The sequence below is a fragment of the Neolamprologus multifasciatus genome, chromosome 18, assembly GCF_963576455.1.
Source record: "Neolamprologus multifasciatus chromosome 18, fNeoMul1.2, whole genome shotgun sequence".
Taxonomy (NCBI): domain Eukaryota; kingdom Metazoa; phylum Chordata; class Actinopteri; order Cichliformes; family Cichlidae; genus Neolamprologus; species Neolamprologus multifasciatus.
Window position 1 is genome coordinate 21203158 of NC_140456.1, and position 27845 is coordinate 21231002.

The 27845-nt window shown below is 40.9% G+C and overlaps 1 protein-coding gene across 4 annotated transcripts; it reads left to right on the forward strand.

Annotated features, from left to right (window-relative positions):
- Nucleotides 1–654: 654 nt before the first annotated feature.
- Nucleotides 655–27586, forward strand: yeats2 (YEATS domain containing 2). 4 transcript variants are annotated; one of them, XM_085141973.1, is made up of 30 exons: nt 655–878; nt 1273–1378; nt 1500–1597; nt 1744–1836; nt 2510–2743; nt 2824–2942; nt 4358–4519; nt 5784–5895; nt 7438–7482; nt 7570–7738; nt 7966–8208; nt 8860–9027; nt 9957–10048; nt 10805–10993; nt 11101–11326; nt 12129–12287; nt 13255–13382; nt 15103–15249; nt 18092–18271; nt 20487–20862; nt 20959–21093; nt 21500–21634; nt 21873–22026; nt 22117–22193; nt 22304–22383; nt 24337–24544; nt 25113–25348; nt 25512–25586; nt 25723–25796; nt 26215–27586. In XM_085141973.1, exons 2-30 carry the CDS (start codon nt 1279–1281, stop codon nt 26321–26323), a joined length of 4323 nt encoding a protein of 1440 aa, XP_084998099.1. In that variant the 5' UTR covers nt 655–878; nt 1273–1278; the 3' UTR covers nt 26324–27586. The 4 variants fall into 4 exon arrangements, with proteins under 4 accessions (XP_084998099.1, XP_084998101.1, XP_084998102.1 ...); XM_085141974.1 differs by lacking the exon at nt 655–878 and adding an exon at nt 897–1132; XM_085141975.1 differs by lacking the exon at nt 21500–21634.
- The last annotated feature ends 259 nt before the right edge of the window (nt 27587–27845 follow it).

Genomic DNA, 27845 nt, shown 5'->3' on the forward strand with positions numbered 1-27845 from the left:
TATCACGTACACATTTCCTTTTAATGAAGCAGAGAAGAAGATCAAAGTAATGTTGTATAACCCTGACAAGGTTATCTGTTTAATTGCCTTTATGATCACATGTTTACTGTGGAACTGATGTCTGATGAAGTGTGAAGCGCCGCTAAAGCTAGATAAGATGAACTGATCCCCTTCTTGTCTGGTGTTATTTGCCTTCTAATTTGTGGCATGCAGCCTGACAGCAGTTACAAGCTTAAGCATGTTAGACTAATAGTAACCTATGATAATTCAAATATAGCTTGCTCATACAAAGGGTTACTCAACCCTGTAATATAATACCTCCAAAGAGTTCCACTGAATCAGACACTAAAAAACAAAAACAAAAACAAAAAAAAACTTCCTGCAATGATAACACTGGAGTAAAATCCCTGTAAAGTTCTTTAGAATAGACCATGATGGCTAGTTGTAATGAGGGTTGACAGGGTGGCATGCATGCCATCTCCACCAACATCCAACATCTTGTCAGAGTAGTTAGTTTACTAAGGGCTTGTAAGACGGGTTACGCTTTTGATCATGACAATAAAACATCCTTTCCAGGGAAGCAGTCTTCTGAAAGGTGACAACACCTATCATTCCACTCCTCGTTTTCAATCCATTTGGTAGAACAGCGGTCCCTTGTGGCTGTTTGGCTAAACTGCAAGGCTAACTATCCACTATTTAGTTAGCTTACTTGTAGAGCTCGAGATTTAGCAATTCCCTAAACACGAGTGTGGTCTGAATATACTAAAAACGCAACGGATATGCTCACGTTGAATTAAAAAAACACACGCCTTTCAAAGAAAAGTTGCTCCACATCACAGAGTACTCCAGAAAATTTGCATTTTGTACAGCCTGAACCGGTATGTATGTACAACTGTGTGCTAACGTTAGCTAAATTAGCAAGGTTAGCGGTTGCTAACGTCTGAGTGCTGCTGGCTGTATGGACGATATGTATATATTTATTTATGATAGCGGTGGTGAGACACACTAAAATGCGATGTGCATTCGTGCTAAATGAATCTTAGACAATCGGTCGACGCTTGAAATAGCGTGGTAGGCAGTGGACATCCTGCTAACCCATGTTGGCATACCTGTTTGGCTAATCAGTACTGAGGTTAGCTGTGGGCATTGCTGTCAATTATCTATAGCTTCCCTGCTATGCAGCTAATCCTGTGCTAAGTGCAGAGCAAATCATGTACATCAGAGCATATAAGTGATTAGCTACACGTTTTCTAATTATACCCTTCTTTACAGGAAGCCATGTCGGGAATTAAGAGGAAGATAGAGGGCAATGATCCCGACTATGAGGACGTTTCTCTGGTCCAAAACAGTAAAAGAAACAAGGCGGCTGAACATAGTGGTAAGTTCATGCTCTGAACCCTGAGCCAGTACACCTGCTTTGCTTGTTGTGGTCAAAATTAGCTATCAGCTTTGCCCTGGTCTTGGAGATAAATTCATTCCCTATTCCCTATTTTATCCAGCTCGAGAAGCAACAGTTCAGAAGATTGAAACCATCATCAAGGAGCAATTTTCTTTGGAGATGAAGAACAAAGAGCATGAGATAGATGTGATAAGTCAGGTATCCAGTGATACTTTCTTTTAAATCTATTTTACTCTACTTTACTTGTTACTGCATAAACACTTAACATGGACAATAACTTGCAGGTCTTCTTCACGTTTAAGTGTAATGCACAGCATGCCAGCTAACTGTTCTTTGCTTTGCAGCGTCTTAATGAAGCCAGGAGGATGATGGACAAGCTCAGGGCATGCATAGTAGCTAATTATTATGCCAGTGCTGGACTGACAAAGCTCTCAGAGGTAAATTCCCATTCATTTGCACACAGAGTTGGATGATACAGCCTCAAAATTGTAGTGCAATAGTAGTAGTACACAGTAAGTCAAATGTAGGCACAAAAGTAGCCTAGGTATTGTTTCCCCTGGGAAGTAAAAATATAAAATAAAACTTTAACTGAACAATTGTTACACTTAACTATGTAAATCTGAAAAATCTTTTCCACCTAGGATGTTGTTTCTTAGGTAGAGCTCTCCCCCCATTGCTCTTCCTGTCATCTGGAGTGCACCTAGAGTGTGAATCAGTGATGCTTGGAGTCTTTTATTGACATTTAGGTTGCACATCACCAGCTCTTAGTATCGCCTCCTGTGTACCCTGGTTGTACATTATGGTGTTTATTTGCCTCAAGTGGTGAAACACATTCGTGGCTTCCATCTTCAGCTGGAACAGTTTCCTTGCATATTTTGCAAAATATTGTCTTTTTGTTCAAGGTTGTTGAAGTAGCTCCATTTTTAGGTACTAAATTGGCTCCTGAACATATCCCGACTGGTCTCATTGTTACATGCACTATGGATCATAAACACATGGCATAAAACTTTATAGTGGTGTTATTGCAGACGGTAATAGCCAGCTGTCTGCTACTCTATGTGGTGGTACAATATAGAAACATTGACCTAAATTTTTTTCTATGTCCCATAGCATACCCCCAAGAGCGACCCTGCTGTGCTGAACCATCCAGCCATCCGACGCTTCCTGGAGTCTCCTTCCCGTTCTTCTTCCCCTCTCAACCAGGGCTCCGAGACTCCATCGTTGGTCCAATCAGAGTCCGAGTCTCTCTCACAGCAAGGAGATGGTGCTGAGAGGAATGGAGAAGGATCCTGGAGAGAAGACAGCAGCAGGCAGGAGCGCAGACCCGGACGCAACACAGGCAAAGTAAGTTCAGCTGGCAGAAATTGTGGAGTTCTTGACTGTTTGATGATCGGTTACTAAAAGCATTGTCTTTGTTGCCGTAGGACACATTTGGTGTGCCATCGTCTGCAGGCGCAGAGCAGAGAGTGACCTACCACTCTACTGGAGACGATGCATCTAGACTTTATGTGAAGAAGACAATCGTAGTGGGAAATGTATCCAAGTACGTAACCAAATTAAAAAATGTCTGTCATTTCTTTGGTGACTAATTACATTGTAACACACTTTTCAGATTAGAACTCAGAATTGAAAAGGACGTGTTGTTGAAATAGATACTCTTCACGTAGGAAGCCTGGTGTTTTGTCTTAGAATTTCAGAAACACACAATTTTGAGAATAAATGAAATGTAAAAATTTTTAATAAGAAAGTCATTTAAGCTTCGGGCAGGTATTATAGAAAAGGAAAAGAAAAGTGTCGTCTATTTTTTTATTTTTAATCAGTCTTGGAGGAAAACACAAACTGCAATGGACTTGCTTGTAAACTACTGCATGTCTCTTATTTTGAAAGTTCAGTTATCATTCATATATCACTCAGTTATACCACAAATCGGCCATCTTGAACCGCAGCTGGTTTAGGGTTTATGTACAGGATCAGTAATTAAGTAGAAAGAGAGCTGATTTTATTCATTATTGGCTAAACATTAGAAGAACTGCAGCAGTCGGGGTTGGTTTTTCTTATTTTATTTAGTCAGCTGAATTTTTCTCATGCATGATTGTGCAGTGAAGAGATGAGCCACAAATCAGTTTTCCTACAAGTGTGGTCTTGAAGAAGATTGAGAATAAATTTTACCTAATTTATTTTCCCTCTGGGTGGACAGTTTTCCGTTCCTCAAGACTGTACAGGTAACACGTATTATTAACACTCAGTTAATAATACGTTGGGATCCCACCTGCCATGATACTTATGAGCATGTTGACCCCAGACCCCATATAAATAGATACTCACTTTTTAATTGTACATTATTACGTAACGTAACGGGTCAGACCACACCTGCTGTTGAACTTGGCCTTCATTTTCATGTTAGCCACACACCTGTAGAGTTCCGTGACTGCATTTTGTAAAGTAATGAGGCTTTTATTTTGACAACTGGGCGCCTACCATTTGTCAAAGGTGAGGTCTTTTTGTTCCAGCATGACACACAGACTCGAGCGGAAAAGGGTGCCAGCGATACTCATCATTAATGAAGCGCATATTAAGTTGAGAAAACTTTATTGAGATATTTATTTAGCACACTTAATATTTTAGTACAGGTTTCTTAATCAGAAAGCATTTGATCAGATGAGATTTTAAGTTCCTCCAGGCTTCCAACCGGTGTTTGATTTAAGACAGAAACTTTATGACAGAAAATTATTAAAGCGGTGTTGAAATTAGTCATGTAGCACCTCCTTGTCTGTCTCCTCTTTCCAAATATTTTATAAAAAATTAAAGAAAAAAACACCCCTTCATTTTCAGTCTCACTTTACCTTCCTGCTCTTCATCTTGGGTGGTGTTTAACTCTTCTGTAAACCATCTATGCATTATCTCAATCCAATGTTTTCACTACCTCTGAGATTTTTCTTCTTTGTTTATTATTCTCAGGTACATTCCACCTGATAAGCGGGAAGAGAATGACCAGTCTACTCATAAGTGGATGGTGTACGTCAGAGGCTCAAGGAGAGAACCTAGCATCGACCACTTTGTCAAGAAAGTTTGGTTTTTCCTGCATCCCAGCTACAAACCAAACGACCTTGTAGAAGTCAGGTTTGTGCCAGTTTTAGTGAAATGTGTTTTCAAATGTTTTTAAGCAGTCATGCAGTTTCATGTACTGATGTTGCAGAATAAAAGAAGTTAGAAAGAATTTAATTAAAGAGAAGAAGGAAGATGAAAAAGATTTGTTCTTGCAGTGTTTCGTAGCTCTTAGATAAAATATTTACTTCTAACTTTGTCGTGATAAATAAGTCCTTTAATCCACCTTTTTCCAAGCATCACTTGCCAAAACTGCAAGAATTATACAAACAATATTACATAATAATTCACTTTTCACCGTCAGCTGAAAATCCTTTAGATCAACTTTTAGCAAACACTGCCCCCTCGTGTAGGTTTGATGATGCAGCGCATTCAGTCTCATCGCTTTGTAGAAAATCAATATTTGTCTTACCAAGCAGTAATCACTTCAGCAAAATCTTACAGCTTGTAAGAAAATTAAAAGATGACAAATTTGTTATGCAGATTGTACACACATCATTAGGCAACGTCATTTGCTGCACAGCGAGTCAGCCTAGAACTCAACGTCAACAAGACTAATAGCAGGCACACCTAAGTCGTCCAGACTTGCCTTAGCCTGAAGCAGTTAGGTGTATAGATGAGCATCACACACTTAATTTAGCAATCATTCACAAGCAACAGAGGTTAGGTAGCCTTGAAATATGCACTTCAAATGTCTAATTGTTGGCATTACCCTCTAAAAATGGCTCAGGATTTAAGGTTGCCTGCAGCTTCTGAATAAATGATTTCTCTCATCAGTCAGCAGTCCTTATCCTGAGCTGTAGCTTCCCAGCTGTTTGAACTGACAAAGTGCTCACGTTGCTGTTGCAGCAGCTCACAAGCTCCCCCCACGTAACTCAAACCTTCACTCCCAGTGAGCCCTACGCTGATGCTCTCTGCTGACTCCCAGCACAGCCTGACTGTAGATGAAGGGATGAAGTGAAGTGGAAAAAAACACCTGCTTCACTTATAGGTTGCGCTTGAATACACACATGATACGCTGGCACATACACATGCCCTTGCAGTCAGATCAATGTCTGTTATGTTGGGATGAGAATGTCAAGCTTCAAAGGAGGAGAACATGTGAGTTTTTCAAGTCATTGATTTTTAGGAGATTCTTAACTCGCTCCAGGCTAGAAAACAGATTTGTTTTTAAATAAAGGCATAGTGATGCATCTTTAATATATATATTTTTTCATCCTGACTTATATTTGAATTTTAACAGTGTTGCATAAGGCAGTTTAAATGTGTCTGTTCTCAGTGAGCCTCCCTTTCATTTAACGCGCCGCGGTTGGGGTGAGTTTCCTGTGAGGATCCAGATCCACTTTAAAGACCCTCGCAACAAACGTATTGACATCATCCACCAGCTAAAGGTCAGAATACTTTACAGACCACATCATCATTCACTTTACTTTTCTGGTTAGATGAGGACTCTTTGTCAGTGGGTCTGACTTCTACTGCTGGTGAATTTCACATATGTGTGAAGTGTACAGGATTTAGGCAGTAAACTTAAAAGGATTACATACATTCACGTCAGTATTTTATTTTTTGACAAATACACAATATTTGCAGATTTTGCCTCTGGACACCACCACAGTGGATTTAAATTCAGTCAGTGTGTGATTGAAGTGCAGACTATCAGCTTTAACTCAAGGGGATTTCCAAAGATATTGCATTAGCAGTTTAGGAAATACAGTCATTTTTGTCCACAGTCCCTCAAAAAGAGGAATACTCTGAAAGAACTGGACAACTGACTGACAAGCAGCAGAAAGCAACAATAAAGCAAACCAATCAGAAAGATGGCAAAAATCCCAAAATCTATCATTTAAAGGGGGTGAACTGATTTGCATGTTGACATCATTGTTACATGATAACAATATAACATAAGAAAGTAAAACTCTTGAGGAGGTAGGTGTATCATTTTCAGCATCTAAAATCAAGACATGCATGTAGGGTTTACAACAAGCTGCAAACCAGTCGTTATACTCAGGAACAAGAAGTGCAGAGTAGACTCCGCTAGAAAAAAATTCAAAGAGCCTGCACTGTTCTGTAAACAGTTCTGTGGATAAAATGAAAAATATGGAGAAGGAGAGCAACAACTCATGATCTGAAGCATACCAAATTACCTGCTGATAGAAGTAACAGGATGCATTCTGTGTACAGGGCTATGCTCTCTGCTCACATTCAGACAAATACTGCAGAACTCACCAGACAGCATTTTGCAGAGCAAATAGATAATGACCCAAAAGAGCAAGCAGCGCAAGTCTCTCAAGGCAAAGAAAATGAATTACTTTTAATGGCCAAGTTGGTCACTTGATCTCAACTCAACGATGCTTAATTTACAGTTATTAAATACAAAACTGAAGGCAGAGAAAACCCACAAAAAAGCAGCAGCTGAAGGTTTGTGCAGTAAAGGCCTTGGACTTCCTAAACAGTTCATGCAAGTCTTTTGATAAACCCCTTGAATACATCAATTAAAACGTTAACTGGGTCAACGGGTTTTATTTGCTGAGCTTCTACCAGTTTTATTAAATATTTTTTCGTCTTAATAGCCGAGTGCTTCAGCAAGTTTTCTCCTGTTATGGCTTGCTTTTTTTGCCCCACTGAAAAGCACCTGTCTAGTATCATTTTTTCAGTCTGCATTGCAATCACATATATTTTGTTTGAAAAAAATAGTCTTTGTCCAAAATATCATGGAACTAACTGCGCTAAGTGCGCCTTTATAAACGAAAGAACTTTCATTGCTTTTAGAAATGCATAGTGATATAGTCCAGTTTGATTTCAGAGTAATTAGATGTTGACATTTCTTAAACAAATAAGTAATCATAGTATATTGCACTAAAATGTGTTTATACAGTTCAGTAGCTCTGCTGCATAACTTTGCTGTCTTTACCCTTTCTTCTGTTTTCCTACAGCTCGACCGAACATACACTGGACTGCAGACGCTCGGGGTAGAAACAGTGAGTTAGAAAAGTTCACTTTGTTTCCTGCTATGACTTTTTTTCCCTTCAGAGCTTCACTCTGACGTTGATTTATATTTGTTCCAGGTGGTTGATGTGGAGCTCCACAGGGATTCTCTCGGGGAAGACTACATCCCTCAGCCTTCCTCCTCCAAGGTGACTCACAGAGCAGCCAGCCCCACTTTGACTGCCTCTCTCGCCCAGACTTATGGACGCTGTAGTTCTCCTGTGTCACATGACTCCAGTGTAGACAAAGGTACACCAGCAGATTATTTTTGCACATTTAAAATAATAGGGATCATGTACCTGAGGGTGTGTATATACTGGACTGCTTAACAGAAAAGTAGGATTGTTTATTTTCTCTCCATAAAACTAAACCAGAATCAACCAGTTTTCAGTGGTTTCTTGGCCTTACAATCATTTTATGTCAGCTTATTATCAAAACTAGATGATGTTCAATAAAAATTGTTCTTCCATCTGCAGTTTTCATAAAGACAGAGTCGGGGAGGCCTGCAGGTGTTCATAGCGCAGGCCTTGCTGCCGGTGAACACACTCCAACACGGCCCAAGGCCGGTGACAGAGTCACTCTGGGTTCCCATGGCAACTCTGCCTTCCAGCCTATCACAGCAAGCTGCAAGATTGTTCCCCAAGGACAACCACCCAGTCCTGCTGAGTCTCCTGGGAAATCATTCCAACCAATCACAATGAGCTGTAAAATAGTTTCAGGTACGTGTCTCCACCCACTGTCCTTGTAAAATTGTCATATTGTTTCTAAAAAAAAATCCAATTCATCATAAATAAGATGGTCTAAGTTTACACAATAAAGATGCCCTGTGATTATAACTTCTTTATTTCAGGTTTTGTTGAGGTGAAATCTGTAAATCACTAAGAAGTGTTGACAGCAAACGCCTCACTGACATTGAAGTTTGATGACATTATTTTTCCATTTGCTTGTAATTTCAACATATTGTTTCCCGGCAATGACACTGATTCTCAGCTTAGTGAAGTTGGTATGAATACATTCATTGTTAGGAAGATGCAGTACTGCTCAGTAGGGGTTGACAAAAGCTTCTTTTGTGTTCCCACAGGCGCATATTTGTTGCATTAGCCAAACAAAGTACATAAAAATAGAAAAATGTCATTATGTTTTACTTCAGATTTGGAAAACTGCTGATTATATTTTCAAATGTCTGTAAACGCAACTGAAAACAAAACACAGAGATTGGAAACAGTGGCAAAAAGGTCATGTGACATAAATTTTATCGTTCGATAACATATTTCAGAGCCCCTTTTAAAAATGAGAAAAAATAAGTTTCATAAAAAATTAAGTCTAAGAGAATTACTCATACAATAACTGCCCTACTTCCTCCCCCACAGGGTCACCCATCTCCACACCCAGCCACTCCCCGCTGCCCCGCACACCCACGACCTCCACCCCTGTCCATTGCAAGCAGAGCTCATCCTCTGTGCTCAACAATCCTTATATCATTGTTGACAAACCGGGCCAGGTTATCGGCATGGCTTCCTCATCCGCTGCCTCCACAGGTACACTTCTCCTACTCAGTGTTAAAGTGCTGCTTGAAATCGGAAGTGGACCTGGAGCAAAATTGAGAAGCGGTGTCTGAGCCGCCCACATGGGATATAAAAATGGCTGTGAAAAATCCGCTTTATAGCAGGACAGACGATGAACAGTGCCCTTCAGACTTCTCTGTTCTCTTTGTTTCTCTCTTTGCACTTCTTTTCCCTCTTTAATCCCTTTAAAGTCTACTTTCTAACATTATGTATTCCCTCTTTGCTGTTTTTTCTCCTTACCTGCACTCCTAAATTATGACGTGTGGTGAGCCAGCAGGATAGTTGCTAAAGGAGAGGTTACCATGGTAACTGAGCCAATGTGTTTCATGGCCAGATTAGGGGGCTATTCGAGAAGACCCTGCACTCCAAACAGTTTTTGTGATGTGTGTGTGTGTGTAAGTCCCCATATAAATATGAGTTTTATTGCCATCTGAGCATTTCCGCATCATCAAGCAATCATCTTGCATGATGATAGTCATTGTGTTTACTTCCTCTCAGCACCAGCATCAGGTCATATTCCACTTAGAAGCTCTTTCCTGTAGATTGCTGTCTCACACCCACTCAGCCACTCCTACACTTCCTTCACAAATGCACTGCTCACCCAGATTCGGCAACAAGGTTAGAGTGTTCTTAAATTATGTTTTATCAAAATGGATGAGGTAGATGTGGGTGTTTTGGCTGATTCACCAGTCCTGCAGTAAAACAGATTTTAATGCAGTGAGTAAGGAACAAAACTTTGGTGGGGCTCAGCTCTGCGAGTCAGTCAACCCTGAGAGGAAACAGTCACCTGGCACCACAGTGGCCTCGATATCTCTCGAAAAGCTGACGGGAAGGGTGGTGAATCCTCAGCCTCATCTGTGCTGTGACTTATTGTGTTTGTATGTTTGTTAATTATTCCACAGGAAGCCCATCCACTAAACAGTCTGCCACACAGGGCACTCGCTCCCCAGCACCTAAAGTTCACACTGGCACCTTCCTGTCCTCAGGGATGAAGGTGAGTTGGTAGAGCCTTACTGGGTTACAACCTTAAACGTGACAAACAATATCCATTTTTACTGCCCTGTCCTCTAACTATGAAGATAGTCCTTGTATTAGTTGTGTTTAAAGCAATATTAACAAAGCAGTGTGATATTAATAGTAAGCCAGGGTGCTATCTTCAGCAGCTGTGAGTGCCTTGGCAGCTATTTAAATAGGACATAGTTCTGAGGATGGGGGAGGGGCAGCTTTGCAGAGAGAATTGCACAGTTCTTTTTCACGCAAAATGTGTCATTAGCTTGCTTTAATGTCATCCTACTCGCACATGCTAATGATCCCTTTATTGTCCACAATGAGCGAAATATGATCTGGCCTAAAATTCCTGTTTTATCACATTGGAGCTCTGATTGGTTCAGATTCTTTAGTTTTCTCTGTTGTAAACTACAGACATCTGCTCTCACTCTGAAAGGCACCCCAGATGAGGACATATGGGGAATATCAAAACATGGACCCAATGAATAAATGATGATGCTGATTTTACAAAATCTGTTTTAAGTAACATCTTTTCTTGCAGCGCTGCAGCCTGCTGAAACAAGAATAATCAGATCTTTCTTTACAGTCGGAGTGCATCGAATTAATCATTTATGTGATGTTTTCTTTTAACCAGACAATGTAATTGGTAACTGATATATAGCAGCTGCATTATGAACCCGCTGTGGTTTCAAAGCAGTGCGGAGTTTTGTTTCGAGTCCCTCTCTCCATGTTTCCCGTGCAGGTTATTATCAAGCAAGAGCCAGGGGAAGTTTCAACACAGCAACAGCCGATGGTTTCCACAGTAACCAGTCAGCAACAGCAAGCTAGCGCTACAGCAGGACACCAGTTTGTCGCAGTGAAGGGGGGTCACGTGATCTCCATGTCGGCCCAGAAACAGGCTGGTGGAGGGACAGGGGCCACTAGTAGCAAGGTCAGTTGTCACCCAGACACACCTGCACAGACGCAAACCTGCAATGATAAGTACGTGTGTGTGTGGCCACAGTCATTTAAAAAAATAGTTTTTTCTCTTTCTTCTAGATGTTGGGTATTCCTGTTAGCTCAGGGCTTCAGTCTTCAGTCAAACAGGTTGCTATCAGCAGTGGACAAATTCTGGTTGCCAAGGGCAACCCTTCTGTCTCCAAGGTGATGAGTGGAAAGCAGGTTTTGGCTCAGGGAGTTGCTAAAGCCATCGTCAGTGGAGCCAGTGGCATTTCTGGACACCAGGGTACCAAGGCGGCTGGTGGTTCAGGTGGCAAGAGTGGAGGTCAGAGATTAAATACACTCGCACACACACATAAAAGCACAGTTTCATTTTATAGCAGCCCAAGTTGTTGTTACAATTTCAAATCCCATCCTCGCTGTTGGTAGAATTACATGATCTTTGATCCCCAATTTAAAACCACAGTATGAAATACCCCCCGAATGACAGAATGGTTGCCCCATGCACTCAAACATAACATTACATTACATCGAAGTAAACATTTGTTTAACGTTAACCTTTGCAAACGTTTTAGCCTAAGAAACCTAGTTGATTTCTTTATAACAGTGCCTGCTGTATCAAAAATGAACGATGCTACAATAGTGAAAAGTATTGTCATGTTTTCACTGTCACAAGTTTGGTATTAAATGATTCTGGTGACATGCCAACTCCATCCATTCATCCATTTTCTTAACTGCTTATTCAGTTCAGGGTCACTGGGGTGCTGCAGCCTTTCCCAGCTGTCATAGGGAGAAAGGGAGTTATTCAAGTTGGACAGGTCGGCAGTCTGTCACAGGGCTAACACAGAGACACAGACATGCATTCACACTCTGTTCTGCTCTGGGTTTAAATTTGACTCTGAGGTGGGGGGGACACTTCAATGGTGTCATCAATGTTTGTTTGTTTTTTGTTTAGTGTTTTTTGGTTTTGTGTGTTTTTTTTTTCTTTTTTTTAATAGTTGAATTACATTTAGAAACAATGTGTCTCTACCCAATATTAATATCATCTTCTTTATTTAAAATGTTTGCAGTTTTAGAGCTGAGTGAGTAATCATTCTTATTTTTTTTTATTCTGTGTTTGTTCCTAGTGATGGCTACACTTCAGCTGCCAGCCAACAACTTAGCCAATCTGGCCAATTTGCCACCGGGTACCAAACTCTACCTGACCACCAACAGCAAGAACCCCTCAGGGAAAGGAAAGCTGCTCCTCATTCCACAGGGAGCAATCCTCCGGGCCTCCAGTGGAAGTGAGACATGTTGCGTCCTATATTATTAAATATATAATAATAATAGTAAATAATATTTTTATACCGCCACTGTTTAAAAACCCATATCAGTTTCCATTGACATGGCATTGCTCCTTTTGTGTCAGTGTTTTAGTCACATGCTTTTCTCAATCCTATTCATGTTTATTAAGACCAAGCAAAGAGTTTTTGTTTAAACTGCTCGTAGTCAATCTTTGTTGGCTGCGTCACCATGTTTTAATAGAACTCTGTGACTGTGTATCTTTGTAGCAGCAAAATGGAAAATGCAGGTTAGCGTTGTCATGTTTTATTAGGACCTGCAAGATTATAGTGTATTTCATGAATTTTAATATCCCAAAGTATAGCTTTACCACTGTTTCCAGGACAGTCTCTGTGGACTACAGTATGTGGGTATTTAATATCCAAGAAAACCTGCAACATGTGAAGCTGCACATCATTTTCTAGCAGGTGTATAATGTCATAAATTACTAGGTGTTAGAAATAGGCATTTGCCTGGAACGGGTAGCTTACTCAACAGTGTTGATAGAAACTGAAAGCAATGCTTGATTTTGTTGGCAGCTCAGTATTTGGGGTCAGCATCCCAGGCAAAAACCTTTCACTGCGACATTTTCATCCATGCCTCCAAGTTGTAGACATCTGTATTAAAAAATATTTTGGCTTCCAGCTCATCATAAAGTTTGTAAAAAGAAATCCACTTCTGAAGTGACTCTACAACTTGAGGCATGCTAGTGCCAGTTACAGATATTGGCTGCTGCTGGACAGTGAGTCAGTTACAGTCATCTGTTTTTCTGCTTAAAGACATTTTGATTTTCACAGCAGTAAACCAACATTGCACTGCCCTGCTCTGCTTCAGAATCGTGCCTTTGCCCTTCTTTGAAATGGCTGCACTGATACTCTGGATTTTTCATATGAAATGAGACTGATTTCTATGTGGATTTCTGTAATTTAGGTCAGCAGTCCCAGAACAGCTCATCAGCGGTCTCTGGGGGCTCTCACAACTCCTCCTCCTCTTCCTCTTCAAGCAATCTACCTTCCAACCTCGCCTACACATCTTATATCCTTAAACAGACCCCACAGGTGGGTAGACCCACTTTTTCCTTTACTAACGACAAATGCAGCCACACACTGGCACAACATCATTTGTGGCTCTGTATGTATCTCTTCTTTGCTTATTAGAGTGTTCATATTTATTTACCAGAAACTGAGGATGGATGCTCTTATTTGTTTACCGTTACAAAAAAAATGTGTCAGATTTCTTTAATTTTCTTGGAGGCTGAACCTGACCTGTTCTTAATTAGAGTGTGTGCGTGTGTGTGTGTGTGTGCGTGCACGTGCAGAGGTTTCAAGTTTTCACATAGACACTGGGTCCTGCTTTCCTAATAATGATCATTCTTCAAGAGCCATCTTTTTTTCTGTAAAATTTCATGTCAGTCTCTCTTATGAGCCAAAGAGCCGGCGCACTCCAACATTCTAATTAGGACCTAGAGGATCAATTGACCTGGAGGGCTAATTGAATTTTCCGTAGCTATTATGTTATAAAAAATTAAAATGTAATGGAAGCATTGTACTGCTTAAAATAGTCATACTGTGCACATCATGTAACCTTGTACTGTATGTAATTTAAAGTCTAATATTGGTGATATATTAAGCCTGGCTGATCCTGTGTGGGTTTACTAGGCTGACCTGAAACCAATTTTTATGGCCTTTGAATATAATAAGTCTGTAATATTTTAGCCAAAAACAAATTTTGTTTTTAGTAGTTACACCACTGTAGTGACTGATTCTGTGTGCCTGTTTGTATCCAGTAACTGAACACTTTGTTGGTTTGCTCTGTTGGTTTGAAATAGGTGACTGGCCTGTTTACTGAAGAACATCCCTTGTCTTTGCCTCGAGAAATTCTTGAGTTGCTTTTGCATTATGTTTTGCCGTATATGCATGAACTTTCAAAGAATTACAGCCGTTCACCACTAAAAAGGTGCTCAAAAGTAACTGGACTGACAGAATCAGCATCACGTTTACTGCAAAGTTTGTACACAAACAAGGAATTTCTCTTGGTGTCATGGTTCAAATACAGAGGTACAGAGAGAGAGGTTAACAGATAGTTTTATGGCCAGATGATGCCTAGTTAATATCCTTAGTTTCATGATGAATTAAACATATAAAATTTGTGGAGTTGAGTCCAGGCAATAAAATTGTATTGGACTGTGCCAGAAAACACCTGAAAGAGCCGCCTACTTCTGGGGGGAAAACTTGAGACCAATGTGAACCAGACTCATGGGTAGTAAGTAAAAAAAAATATAGAGGAATTTGCAAAACACATGACCTAAAGCATACTGCAAAAGCAACCTAAGAGTATCTCAAGGCAACGAAGAATAAATATTTATTATTTATAGAACGAGCTTTTCAGTTATTTAATTTAAAACTAAAGGTAAAAAGACCGTGAAACAAGCAGCAGCTGAAGGTGGCTGCAGTAAATGTCCAGGGGTTCTAGACTTCCGACTGCAAAAAATGTCATCCAGTCATTGAAAACAAGCGTTATACTGGAACATATTTTAATTTTCAGCATTTGAATGTGGTGCACTTTGTATAAAAATGCCTGTAAATCCTAAACAGTTAATGCAGGACGTTTAAGCTCCTTGAATTAAAGCTGATAATCTGTACAGTCACACACTGATTTAAAATCCACAGTGCTGGCGTACAGAGGCAAAATTACACAAAAATCATTGTCCAAAAACTCTTTGACCTGACTGTGTGTCATTAGAGCTGTACTTTAGTCATTCTTGTTCTGTTTTCTCAGGGTACGTTTCTGGTCGGTCAGCCCGCACAAGGTTCTGGGAAGCAGGGGAGTTCCAGTTCGGCAGGTCATGCTGCATCATCTCCTGCAACTGCTACCCAGCAGGCTATTAGAGTGACAGCCGGACAGAAGGCAGCCATCTTGGCTCAGGTCAGTGTGGAGAGTTTACTGTAAGCTGTTCAGTGTGTAACACAAATGCTGCTGTAGTTACTACTGCTTCTGTGTTTCTTAGTTGTTTCCTTAACAGTCTGATTTCGACACAGGCTTGTCTTTTGGGTAATTATCAGCAAAGGTCTTCCAGTTCTCTGATAGTAGGACTCGTGTGGGGTTTGCCAGCTCTTTTGTTCCTGCTCTGCAGTCATTTTCCTCTTTACTATTCTTAATGAAATATTCATTCTTCTTCTCTTCTTTATTTTTACTCATTGCTGTATGTTACTTCACTGATTGCCTCCCTCATTTGACCACTAAATTATGACCGCCCTGCCAAATCTCAGATTTTGTGGTGGAAATGCTTTCGTATTTTCTTTGACAATTAAATATCTTCAGAGGTCTTTTCTTTGTTCATTTGGAAGTATATGGATTAGTGTTGTGCTGGGAATATAATTTCATAACACAGTTCACAGTCTGTCATCCACACACTGAAAGTTGTATTTTGCACATTGTTAGAGGGGCTTGCTCATTTCACGATAGTGTATTATAGAAGTATAATTGTTACTAGAAATGTCACTGCATACTCAGCGTTTAAACAATGCTGCCCTTGCAACAGAAATATGGCCTACTCAGCTAAATTTCTTTTTCAGTTTTATAAATGTACAACACCATGTAATTGTAGTTATCAAGCAAGGTGTTATCCAGCAGGACTGCAGTAGTTCTATGAAATAGACGGTTATATGAAGGCTGTGTCAGAATAAACTGGCATAAAAGGACTCGGCCAGAGGATAACTACATCTTTGTACAGGATAAGAAGGCTGTTGTTGCTAGCTCTGCTAACATTAGCCACACTCCACAAACGAATTTGACCACTTAAGTAACGTTATACAGGCTGCAAGCTATGTGCGGATCATGTCTCTCCACGTATTACTTCAGCATTACATTAGTCTAATTTGTGCTAGACTCAGCCTTATTCAGTTTACGTTGTTGCATCGCCTTAATTCTCCAAAGTAAAACTTTCTAAACTGTCTAAAGATGTAAAACCAACGTGTGATAGATGCACACTGGCCCCGGGCTCATGGCACATTCTTACTGGACATAAAATTTGCAGTTTTATTGGAGTTTAATCTTTAAAACACTTCAGACAATTTTTGAAATGACCATTCAACCAGATCTATTTGTTACCATATTTGGTCTTGTGTGAGAGCGTTAGGCTCAAAATAACAACTTATGTAACATTGTTGTCAGCTGTACTATTAACTATTGTTTTATTGTTTGGACTAGAGTTAAACTATTTTATCCGCGTGCCAGTTTGTTTTAATGTGACGTCTTTTTCTTTTTAAATCTGTGTCTGCGTTGGCCGTGTTTTGAAAATTGATATTTATTTAAATTATATTTTATATTTTTGAAAATTAATTAAATGAAAATGTAATCAAGCTTTTTACAATTTTCTTAAATACCAACAGGGACCATCTGTACAGATCGTGTCTCCCTCTTTAATCAATGTAAATTAATCACCAATGACATATGTGGTTATTATCCTAGGCTGATTTTAAGGTGCTTAAGAGAAAACATAATTTGTGCTTGACAGAGACTTTTTTCTGTTTAAGGTTTTGCGACATCTCAATTTTAATTTTAAGTTAAAGTTTATATAACATCTCCAGACATAGATCCAACACAGATCCAACAAGAAACAGTATAAACGGTGGATGTAGCTACCAAGTGGTCATCCTCTGGTTTTTGAAGTTTTGTTTGGAAGAACAAGATCAGCATTTTCACTTGGTTTCATCTTGGTTTAAAAAAAAATAAAGTGATGAGGAGGGGCAGGTCCAATAAGCCAATGAACATACCTAATAAAATAATGCTCTTTTTCAAAACATAGTTTGACCAAGACTTTTTTTATTCATTATAAACAAAACTGAGTAACTGAGTCCATAAACTCATCAAGAAAGTGGTTAGAGGTCAAGACAGAAGGCTTTCCCATAGACTTCTATAGCTCCAGAGGTGTTTCTGCAACCACAGCTATCGCCATCTGGTGGCATTTAGATACACTGCAGGTTGAATGTACTTCCTCACTGGCTTAATTTTTCCAACTGGGAAGCCACATCCATGTTTTATGCTGTCCATGGTTATTAAATCTGGTATTACATCTTAACTCTGAAACACAGATTGGAAAACAAAAAAATATTATTCAAAGAATATGTATTCAAACAGTACATATGAGTGTAGTTAGTTTTCCATTGGTTCCACTCACAATTTAAATGAGCTGCAACAGTGAAGGACCTGTCCAGGGTGCTGCTGGTGCAAGCACCTGATTCTCCCATGTGCTGCTGAGCTGGAGGTGGACAAGTCCCCTCATGCATTTTAATCAGTCTCACTTTATATAACATTATCATAGCAGTTTCATTTCTTAGTGTTTACCCAAGTGAAAACTGACTTCAGAGTTTTAGTCAGACTGGTCTAGTGTTAGTTATTTTACAGGGTTTTTATCTGATTAAAAATGGCTTCCGTTATCATTTTCATATGAAATAGTCTATAAATACAATAATTACATTATTGTATTATATTGGTGTGCTGCTCCTGAACAGTGCAAAACTCAATAATATCATTGGTAACAAATGTAAAAGTGATTCCTTACTATTTACTGTCAACATGGCTACTGTGGAAATGCAAAGAAAAAAAGTCTATGTGTGTATGTTTGTCAGAGTTTAAATCTTTTTTTCTTTTGATTGATTGTGAGTTTTCACTTCACATGCCTCCTTGACTTCAGCATGCTGCACGTGGGCCACTGCTGCTGCTGCTGATGTTCTAAGTGGGTAATTGCTCGTCCTCTAATTGACAGGTGGTGAGCAGCTCCCAGGGTGCACAGGTGAAGTTGCCTGACGGCTCAGTTAAAACAGTAACGGCAGCGGGAGCAGGCCACTTGTCCAAGCCAGGCACCACCACGTTAAGGATGACAGGTGGAGTCATCACTGCTGCTAGCTCCACGCCTGGCTCTGTCAGCAGTGCGAGCCAACAACAGGCGAGTTTCACAGTTTTTATTTACATCCCTTTTATTCTGCATGGCAGATGTTCCTATGTAAGAGTCACATTAAACCAAAGAGCTGTTAGCATTTCTTTTATGGTTGCAAGCTAGTTATGCTGTTTTTAATTACCCACGTACAGATGAGGACACTATTATTAGCCTCCCTTTGAAAATGTATTTATTTTTCTAACACAGCTGGAAGGAATTTTTAATATCTTAGTTTTATTTTTTGGATGCTTACATTATTTTATTTTGTGCACAGAATGAAAATTATTTCACCAAAAATTTAAAATTACCAGGGTCAAAATTCTCAGCCACACTGATGCTAATGGTCAGTTGTGACTGGATAACAGCCTGCAGTCACTTGTTTTAGCTTTGAAACTCAAACTCACGTCCTCCTGAGCAATCCCAGCCCATTCCTCTTTGGTGAATCTCTCAAGATCCTCCAGATTTGGTGGTCTGCTTGGTCTTCAGTTAGCCCCAATCATTGGAGTGGGCAGGCAAGCGGTGGCAAGAACAACCATCTCTGTGAACACGATAATTTGAGAATGAGGGAACATAGGATTTTCAGATTAATACCATCCATCTGCTAAAAGTCTGACGAGTTTGAAAAATGTTGATCTTGACTTCAAGGTTTCTGAAAATCTTGTAAACACAGTAATTCGAGGCAGATGACACCTAAGATTTTCAAACTTATACCAACAATACTTCTTATCTGCTGGGAGACTGAGGTTTAGCACTGGTGGCTTCTAGTATTTTTCTTGGTCTGCAAACTCGCAGTCCATTCCTGTGCAGGGTTCTGATGATTATCCCACAATTCACAACTTGGCAAAGTCATTCACTAGTGTCCTGGCAGCTCTCACTAGTGTCCTACCTCTGCCAGGCTTGTTCTGTACTGTGAGGCTCTCTGAATTTACTGATGATACTTCTCCATGTCTTGCCTTGTGAGCACCAGTAATTCTTTTTTGCAAGTCTAAACTGATTTCTTTTGGGGTTTTTGTTGTTTTTTGGCATGATGCTTTCTCAGGTGAAGCTCAAACTCTTGCTTAAGTTTTTATATTGTGTGTAAACTGGAAGAAAGCCCTCATTTTTAACTTGCTTTTACAAGCTTTGAGCATTAAAGCACATCATTGCACATTTGTGGTTTGTGCTTTGGCTCAATTAAAAGATCAGTTTTTGGGGGGTATTAATATTGATCCTGGTATTTCTGCTATTCAGAGCAAATAGAAATAATTGATGCGTTCTGAAGGAAACCTTGCTCTGTCCAAAAAGCATTTAGGAAAATTGAATTCCCCTATGGAATTAAAATCCATGGGGGAATTAAATTTTCCTAATGGAATTAAAATCCATGGGGGAATTAAAAATTTTCAATTCAATAGGGGAGCTAAAGCTTTTATGCTCATCTTTAAATCTGGTATTATAGATACTAGAAGCACCCTGATTTTGCAAGAAATAACACATTTTTGTATAAGTGGAATTGGGAAAAAAAAGGCAGTAGAGATACACAGAAAACAAATAATCCAGCCTGAGTGCAGTGGCTCGCATGTGTAGGCACGCTGCTGTGTATATTCATAAGCATCGGTCTGAGTTAGGATGATTACATCTTTAGAGTCAGTAGCTAGGCATCATAAAACAGAGAAATTGCAACACATAAAAAGATTTACTCGGAGCTCCAACAAACAAGCCAAAGAGGGGCAACTTCTCTTTCTGGGGACTCTCTGTGAGGAAAAATGGACTCTTTTGTTTCTGAGATTCCATAAAACCAGTGACCTGATCAACACAGCTCATTCTGAGAGCTGCGTGGCACTAGAAAACAAACATTAGCAGAAAAAAGAATACACCAACTCTCCTCCAGGCACAGTCACAGCAATCTTCTCTCACATATACACTACAGTGTTTTTGCAAATGGACTTGGACTGTGATATTTTTCATATTTATGAACACGTTCGCTGTCGTGCAGCTCCAGATAAGGTGAAATGCTGCTGTATATGTTTTTATACCTCACTTTATTAGCTATTTTGAAAGAAGGGATTTGTAAATAAAAGTGTGTTGTTTAATGAAACCATGGTCTGCCATCCATTGCGAGAACAGGTTGGACACTTGAGCTTTTGCTCACTTTGGTTAGCTCATTATCAGAAACGTTAAAGGACATAAAAGAGTCTGTGTTTGCTTATTTCCTGCTTGACACGTGTGTTTCCCTGTGTCCATGCAGGCCCTCGATGGTGGGAAGTCTGCTTCTCAGCATCACTCACTCCTGATGGCAGCCAACCAAGCAGCAGTAATCAACGCAGCAAAGAACACCAGCGCTGCTGGTGGGGGCAGCAGCTTGTCGAAGGCAGCAGTGGCCTCCTTGGTGAAGGGTGCTGGAAACCCTGCTGCGATCGCAAAGACTGCTGGAAGTTCAGCTGGTGCTGTAGTAACAGGTGCAAAGGGGATCACCAATATGCCTGTCATCAGCATGTCCAAAGGTGTGGGTACTGTTGTGGGTGTGCCCAAAATCAGCAGCAGCGGCGCATCCCTGGTTTCTGCAACTTCGTTAGTCAGCGGAGTGGCAGCCGCCGGAGGAAAAACTGGTGCTGCTCTCTCGGGTAGGCAGAAAGAAGCCTGTTTCTGCATTAACTGTCAGGTTAAATGTTAATGCATTACTCGAATAAACAGAGCACCTATGTTTTTGTTTTGTAAAGGTATGCTGAAGATCCATTCTGGAGGTTCCAGCTCCCAGCAGACTGTCTTAACCATTCCTGCCAACCAGCTCAAGCAGCTGGGAGTTGGAAGTGGGTCTGGCGGACTGCAGACCATCTTCATGCCTGTGGGGAAAGGTGAAATAAACCCACAACAAAACAGTGAATTCTAGATTAATAAACTGGGGCCTCCATGATAACACAAGATACTGCACAAACAAAGGTTGCTTTGTTGGAGTCTTACTTATTTTTAATAAGTTTCTGAGGGTAAATCTTAAAATATACAAAAAATATGTTTTTCCTCATATGATTTACAGTGTGAGAACAGTTTACGCTCTAAACTGAGTTTATGTTCCTTCGTTTAAAGATGGCAGAATGATTTATTTACAACACGCAGGAAAGCAGATTTTCATCATTTCACAGTTTTCCTAAGCACAGCTTCTGGAAGACCTGTCATCCTACCCTCTCATTTTTTCATCCACTCGTTAAGCCCGTGTACCTAATGGCCCACAATCCATCCCTGTGTGTTTTACTCTGTTTGTAGTCGTGTCAAAGGGCCCAGTCTCCAGTACTCCTTCCTCCTCCTCCTCTTCCACCACCCCTGGAGCACCTGGAGCTGGAGCCTCCCCAAGTCCTGCCAGCCAGGCCTCCCCCTCCCTTGCCCTGCCTCTGGTACAAGGTGAGGGGTCCATCCTCACTCCACCCGCTCTCCTCTTCCCTTCCACTGTACTCCCAAACTCCTCTTTCTTTGCGTATAAAATTATTTATTTTGCTTAGAAGCACATTAGGCTGTAACTAGTAAACTCAGATCCCATCCCTGTAGTCTCATCTCATCATTTTCTTTTATCTCCCAATTTAAAATATATAGTATGCATACTAATAAAGCAGCCGTCTCTAACACTTGCTTTCTTCCACAGTGAAGACGGAGCCAGGTGCTGGCACAGCTGTCACAGCTGGTCCATCACCCCCGGTGACTACTCTTGCCCCCGCTTCTTCTGTCCACGTTGCCTCTGTAGCTACCACAGTCAAACAGGAACAAGGGGCAGAAAACTCATCGCACGACCTCATCAAGTAAGGGCAGGGACCTGTTACAATCACATACAGTGAGTGTATACATGAAAGCTTCTTGGCACCTGACAGCTGTGATGGTCTTCTCCTCAGCACTGAGCATATAGAAACCATGATGCAGCTGCTGACAGCCGTGGTGAAGAAATTCCCTCTAATTGTGCCAGATAAGAGTAAGTGAGCTCGCCTTTCATTTGATGTATGTAAAGGAAAAGTTTACATCAAAAAAGGAAAAGCTGTCTAAAAATTTGACACACTGGTGTATTTCTGTTTCTTTCTTTAGCCGAAGACTCACATCCGTTTTGTGCCTCGTCGTCAGAACAGTATTATTCCTGGAATATTGGCAAGCGCAGAGCATCAGAGGTGACCTTTTGTTTTGTGTTTGCTTTTGATGATAAAAATTAAAATTCACAGAAGTGCAGTATCTGGGCTTTCAATCAGAAAGCCTCATTAGAGTCAAAGTGCTGATGAACCAGCAGAGATGTACATGTTTTGTTTTTGGAGCTGTGCAGGCTTGGAGTATATTCAGGGTTTTTTTCTTGAAATTATGCAAATGTCTTAAAGTTTTTCTCTCTCTTTTTTTTTTTAAGCTTTCAAGCTGTCTTTCAAATAAAGAACGCAGGCTTTTTTCTTTTCTCTGTATGCATTTCCTCAGATGAAAGTTTTATTTAATCCCATCTGGGGTGACAGCACTCACTCACTAGCGTTTGCTCTCCAGGTTCCAGCTTGAGGGCGTCTGTGAGTGATAATTTGCAGTGTCTGCAGTTTTGTTGCCTGTGTAATCTCTCTTCATGCAGCATCCCGACTCAGAGAGCTTTCTGCTTGCCTCATGTCTTTCTGTTAGGTCACATATATATATCGCTGCCTCTTGTCTCCTGTCATATCTTCATCAGTAGCTCATACAGGCCAACCCATATTGTAGCAGTCTTTTTCTATGGCTATAAAAAAGGATCCCAGACAAGCCAAGGCATAGTTATTTATATCTACAGGTCACTAATTTACACAGAGGACAGGGGACTAATCACACATCATTACACATTATGAGGACAGGGAAAGATTAAGTGGTGTCTACAGGCTGGAGAAAAACTGTTTCTGCACAGCAAATCTGTGTGTTTGCTAATGAAATGAAAGTCCTATATGCACATCATCCCACCTCAGCAACAATCTGGTAACACTTCAAGGGACTTCCAGGCCCAGCATGACTAACCATCTGGCAAAATGAAAGGAACGAGAGCCATAACTTTAATTTCAGTGTTCATCAGGACGGGAGGATAACGAACTGCATCTGCACACGTTACTCAAGATTCGTCCACTATATTGGTTGTGATATAATCACCTGTTGCTAGGAAAACATGTATTCATAGGTAGCAGATTGCCACAGTTGCCTGTAGTTTTTACCCCATCACCCTTAAACGGTTGATGGGTATTGCCGTTACCCTGCCAGCCAGGCAGGCAACATGGACGCTTACGTTGTGAATGCAATATCTCGAGAACAGAGCGATGTTGAAGTTTCAAATTGATTCCATTGATGTCTCTATTAAAAATCCCTGGCAAGTTTGAATCTCCGTAACATCTACGTCAAAGTAGATGTTCTATTCAACAATATGTTGGCAACAAAAGCAATCACAAGGAGGTTTTTAACCAGCTGGTTGGGAATACACCTTTTCATCCTAGCAACAGGTGGTTGCCAGGGGTCTGTAGACCTGCCTGATCGGGTTTTAGCAGTCACTTTCCCTGCAAATGGAGCATTGACTCGTGCCTTATTCACTTGATCCTGCAGTGTCACATGCCCAGAATGGCAGCCAAGTTAATGCCACTTGCGTTCACATGTGGGAAAGACCTCAATAGAATAAAATAATAACATCAGATTTCAAAAGACGCTCAGAAAGTCATTTCTTTGCCCAGTTTAAGGATTAAGAAGCTTCCCCGTGTTAGACTTCCCGCTAGCCTGCTGCTTCATTAAGGCGTCAGAACAGTGAGCTGGCACGATCAATGTCTATTACTCATCCCACCGGAGCATCGAGCAAAAAGCATGCTAATTGCATTTGTTCACACTGCTTTATAAGCGTTTTTTGGATACAGTAGGCTGAAAGGAACAAAAAGGGCACTTGCCTGTATGTTTATTAGGATAAGGAATATAAAGTATATGTGTGCCATCACACAGTCAAAACTCTTAGTAACCCCAGCTGTGTGTGCAGCAACATGACCTGTTTGTGGCTGATGTTTCCCAGTACAGCTTGTGATTGATTGATTGATTGATTGATTGATTGATTTCTATTCTCTCTCATCATCTCTCTGGTTTTGGCCTGTGTGCAGCTTCAGCGAGCTGTAGCGGTGAAGCGGGTCGTCCAGGATGTGTTGGATCGCTCACCCCGTCTCCAGGCCCTCACCCCGCCAAAGACCAGAGAGGTGGTTCAGTGGTGTCGACAGAGGGGTTACACGCCGCCTGACCCCGAACCCCCACAACCCAAGAATGATGACGAGTCCATCGAGGACATTCTCACTCAAATCGATAATGAGCCTGGTGAGTTTGTGCCTGTGTGGACTTGGTCTACATCATCTACAGGAAGATCGTTTCACTCGGTCTTGTTAAAGCTCCAAGCGGATCAATATTTTTGCCTCAGTGTTGCATGTGTGGGTGTACTGTTTCTGCACCTACCAGTGGATCCAGTAATGCGTCTGCAGACCAGTTGTGTGCGAGGGCGGCCAGTGTTCAGCCTCAGTGCTTTTGTTCAGTCGCATTGTTTAATTTGCAGGGAACTCTTATTAATTCCATCTTTTTGTCTCTAAAGGATGGTGGCGAGGCTGTTTAGCTCACTGAGCCAAACAACATGATAATCGGTGTTTGTGTTCTACTTGTCTCTGTCTGTGCAAACGTCTTCATTGGTAATTGTTGCGTTGTTGAACTGCTAAAAGGAGCAAAGATCTCACAAAAACCCTCCTTCACATGTCTCAGTTTTGCTTTAAACCACACAGCCGCGTAGCGAGAATCTGTAACCTGGGAGATGCACCGAAGCAGTCGGCGTTTCTGCTGATGCTGTGGCTTGTGAAATGATGTGTTAAATGAAGGGTACGTGTAAATGTTCCCGCAGAGTGCCCGTCGACCCTGAGTAGCAGCGAGGAGCTGGTGCTGCGTCTTGAACAGATGCAAGCTCTGCTCAAGACTGAACCAGAGGAGGCGGATGACGAAATAGTTGACATCATCACGGTGACTCCTCCCTGCCACAAGCTAAAGGTCAAAGAGGAGGAACAGGAGGCTGACCCGGAGCCCAAATTCTTCCTGGGTGCCAGCCTGTCCGATCAGTTTGTCAGTGAAGCAGCTCAGCAGGTTGGGACCCTCTCTGGGTTTTGTTTTGTTTTTTTCCCTAAGAAATGCGGAAAAAGTGAAAAAATTCAATCAGTGATTTCTGATTCCTCTCCAGCTTTTAGCAGCTAACAGGAGTGCACACCACTTTCCCCCTTTTTTATAAGATGAACACTGTCTCTTTCAGATCGGGGTAACCTTCCAGCCGGTGGAGGTGGAGAAGAATGTGTTCGCTCCAGTAATCGAAGCCATGATTCTAAAGGTTGGTCACTGTACACAAAACAGTAGCTCATGAAAAATGTCAAGAAACACTTGACAAACAGTCTGAATATGAATCCTGAATGCTTGTTTCACTTAATCACTTTGTGTGTGTGTGTGTTTGTGCCTGTACGCTGTAGGCTACAGAACAGTTTGCAAGTGACATCCTGAGAGAAGCGCTGGCTGGGGCCTATGCCAAATCCCCTCCAAACAGGTCAGCCTTTTTTTCCTCTTTCCTCTCTAGCATGCAATCTGCCTTAAAGCTCCAGTTTTCACTTTATTTTTTATATTTGGGCCTTTTGCAGCCTACTGAGTTAAAATAAAAAGAGTGATGTTTTCTAAACAAATGTTAATATAAAAGCCTGGTGGTAGCTTGTATCTTTTTTTTCACCCTTTATCACAAAAATAGCTAAAACTGTGTGTTAGATGGTGCTAGAGTGGATAGATGCTCTGTTTTTTCATTTAAAAAAAAACAAAACTGTGAGTCACCTTTTACCAGAGGGCGATACATTTTAAAATGAAAACATGTCTGCATGCTCACTAAACCAAGGGCTGTCCCAAACTGAAAGATACCTCAGGGTGGTGTATCTGTTCCTCTTGAAGTCATTTCTTGGTTGCATTTGTGTTTGCAGGGCACCAAGAGAGATCACAGCCATGAACATCCACCAGGCTGTCAGCAGCATCCCCACCTGCGACTTCCTCACTAATGCACACATGGGTTACCTGGCTAAGGACAACTGAGGCCTCCTCCACTTGACATCGACTGGTTACTAACAATGAGACAAATCGACCGTGTTCGTGATCACACTCGGTCCCGTTGGCTCAGGTTGCACAGCAGTAATAATGTACTGTATTCATTAAGTTGACCATTGAAGGGCTCAGTTTGCTGCTCGAGCAGCTGCGTAGCAGCAAAGTAACAAATGTTTCTAATACTCTGTAACATCTTAGTGCCGGTGCATTGAAGCTTCGTGGGGCTCATGTTATTGGATTTAGAGAAGCGATTGTGCTCTTGCTTACCTCAAGAAAATATTATTTTAATGATGAAGTGTTTTCTGCCAGACAGCTAGCTAGTCACTGGGAAAATGAAGCCTGAGTGACTTGCAGGGTTAAATAATAAGATCAGACAGCTGTCCCATCTCCAGTGTACTGCATCTCGCCATCACAATCACTGAATCTTTGGAACTGGCTGAGTCTTTTAGCTCAGGTGAACCACAAATTTAGCTGTTCGGAAACACACTGAGTATTTTTCTATCATATGGGCAGAGCATACAGCAGTTCTGCTGAAAGTGGCATGGCAACCAGCATTCAGCTTTTGATGTGTTTCACGGTTACCTGGCAGAGGTAACGTCGAGCCTTGCAAGACAAACAAGCACGCAGGAAGTGTTTTCTAAGGTCCTTCAGATGGGGTAATAGATTCATCTTTTATAGTCTGAAATTAAAGGTGGATTATGCCACAGAGACACAGATGAACTAATATGATGCAGGAGACGGTGTAGTGTGAGAATCATTGTGATTTAGAGAAAGTCGCTGTTAGTATTTATCTTCTGTTCATGAACCAGCCCTGGCAGCACGCTGAAGTGCTTTTAAGCATTGTGTGTAACAGCTGTATTGTATCTTATCATGTAATGTATAGTGTATATGACCAGTATATGAAGTATGGTGTTTTCAGACACTGTTTATTTTTCTATCAAATCTCAGCACCTGCGATCAATTACACCCCGACAGTAGTGAGTGTGTGCGTTTGGATGTGTTTGCTGTAGTCCCCACAGAGGTCAGTGAAGTTGATGTGTGTGTCTGTGTGCGTGTTGTGCTGTTGTTTCTGTTTAATGTGCTGCTTTGTATTACGTTCATGTGTGAGAATGAGTGGATGTGTGTCGGGCTGAGTGACTCTGATGCCTGTTAAACCAAATCGTATTAGTGTAGAAGACACCTAAACATTGTATTTTCAATTTCAGTGCAAACCAAAAATATAATCAATATTCTTGTAATGAATTTTAAAAACAATTCTTGCAAACCTGGCTTGTCTTTATTTATTTTTCTTGTCTTTTTTATGTTTTTGATAAATGCAATCATACACGAACAGTGTGCTGAACCCAGGTTAGGAACACAGGAGCCTGTTACAGGCTACTTATCAAGTAAACAGCTAGTTTCTCAAATTACACAGCTGTGCAAGTTTTTAAACGGTTATTAGTGAGACTTCTGCAAATATGCTCAGTGTTTGTCTGGACTGTCCACAATAATATTATTTTAAAGGACTGATTTG

What these genes read in the sequence shown, in the direction of transcription:
- yeats2 (XM_085141973.1), top strand. Translation starts at nt 1,279, where the DNA reads ATGTCGGGAATTAAGAGGAAGATAGAGGGCAATGATCCCGACTATGAG. An exon ending in GTAGTGGGAAATGTATCCAA is followed by an intron (nt 2,943 to 4,357) that starts GTACGTAACCAA and finishes TATTATTCTCAG; the next exon opens with GTACATTCCACCTGATAAGC. An exon ending in GCAAGCGCAGAGCATCAGAG is followed by an intron (nt 22,384 to 24,336) that starts GTGACCTTTTGT and finishes GCCTGTGTGCAG; the next exon opens with CTTCAGCGAGCTGTAGCGGT.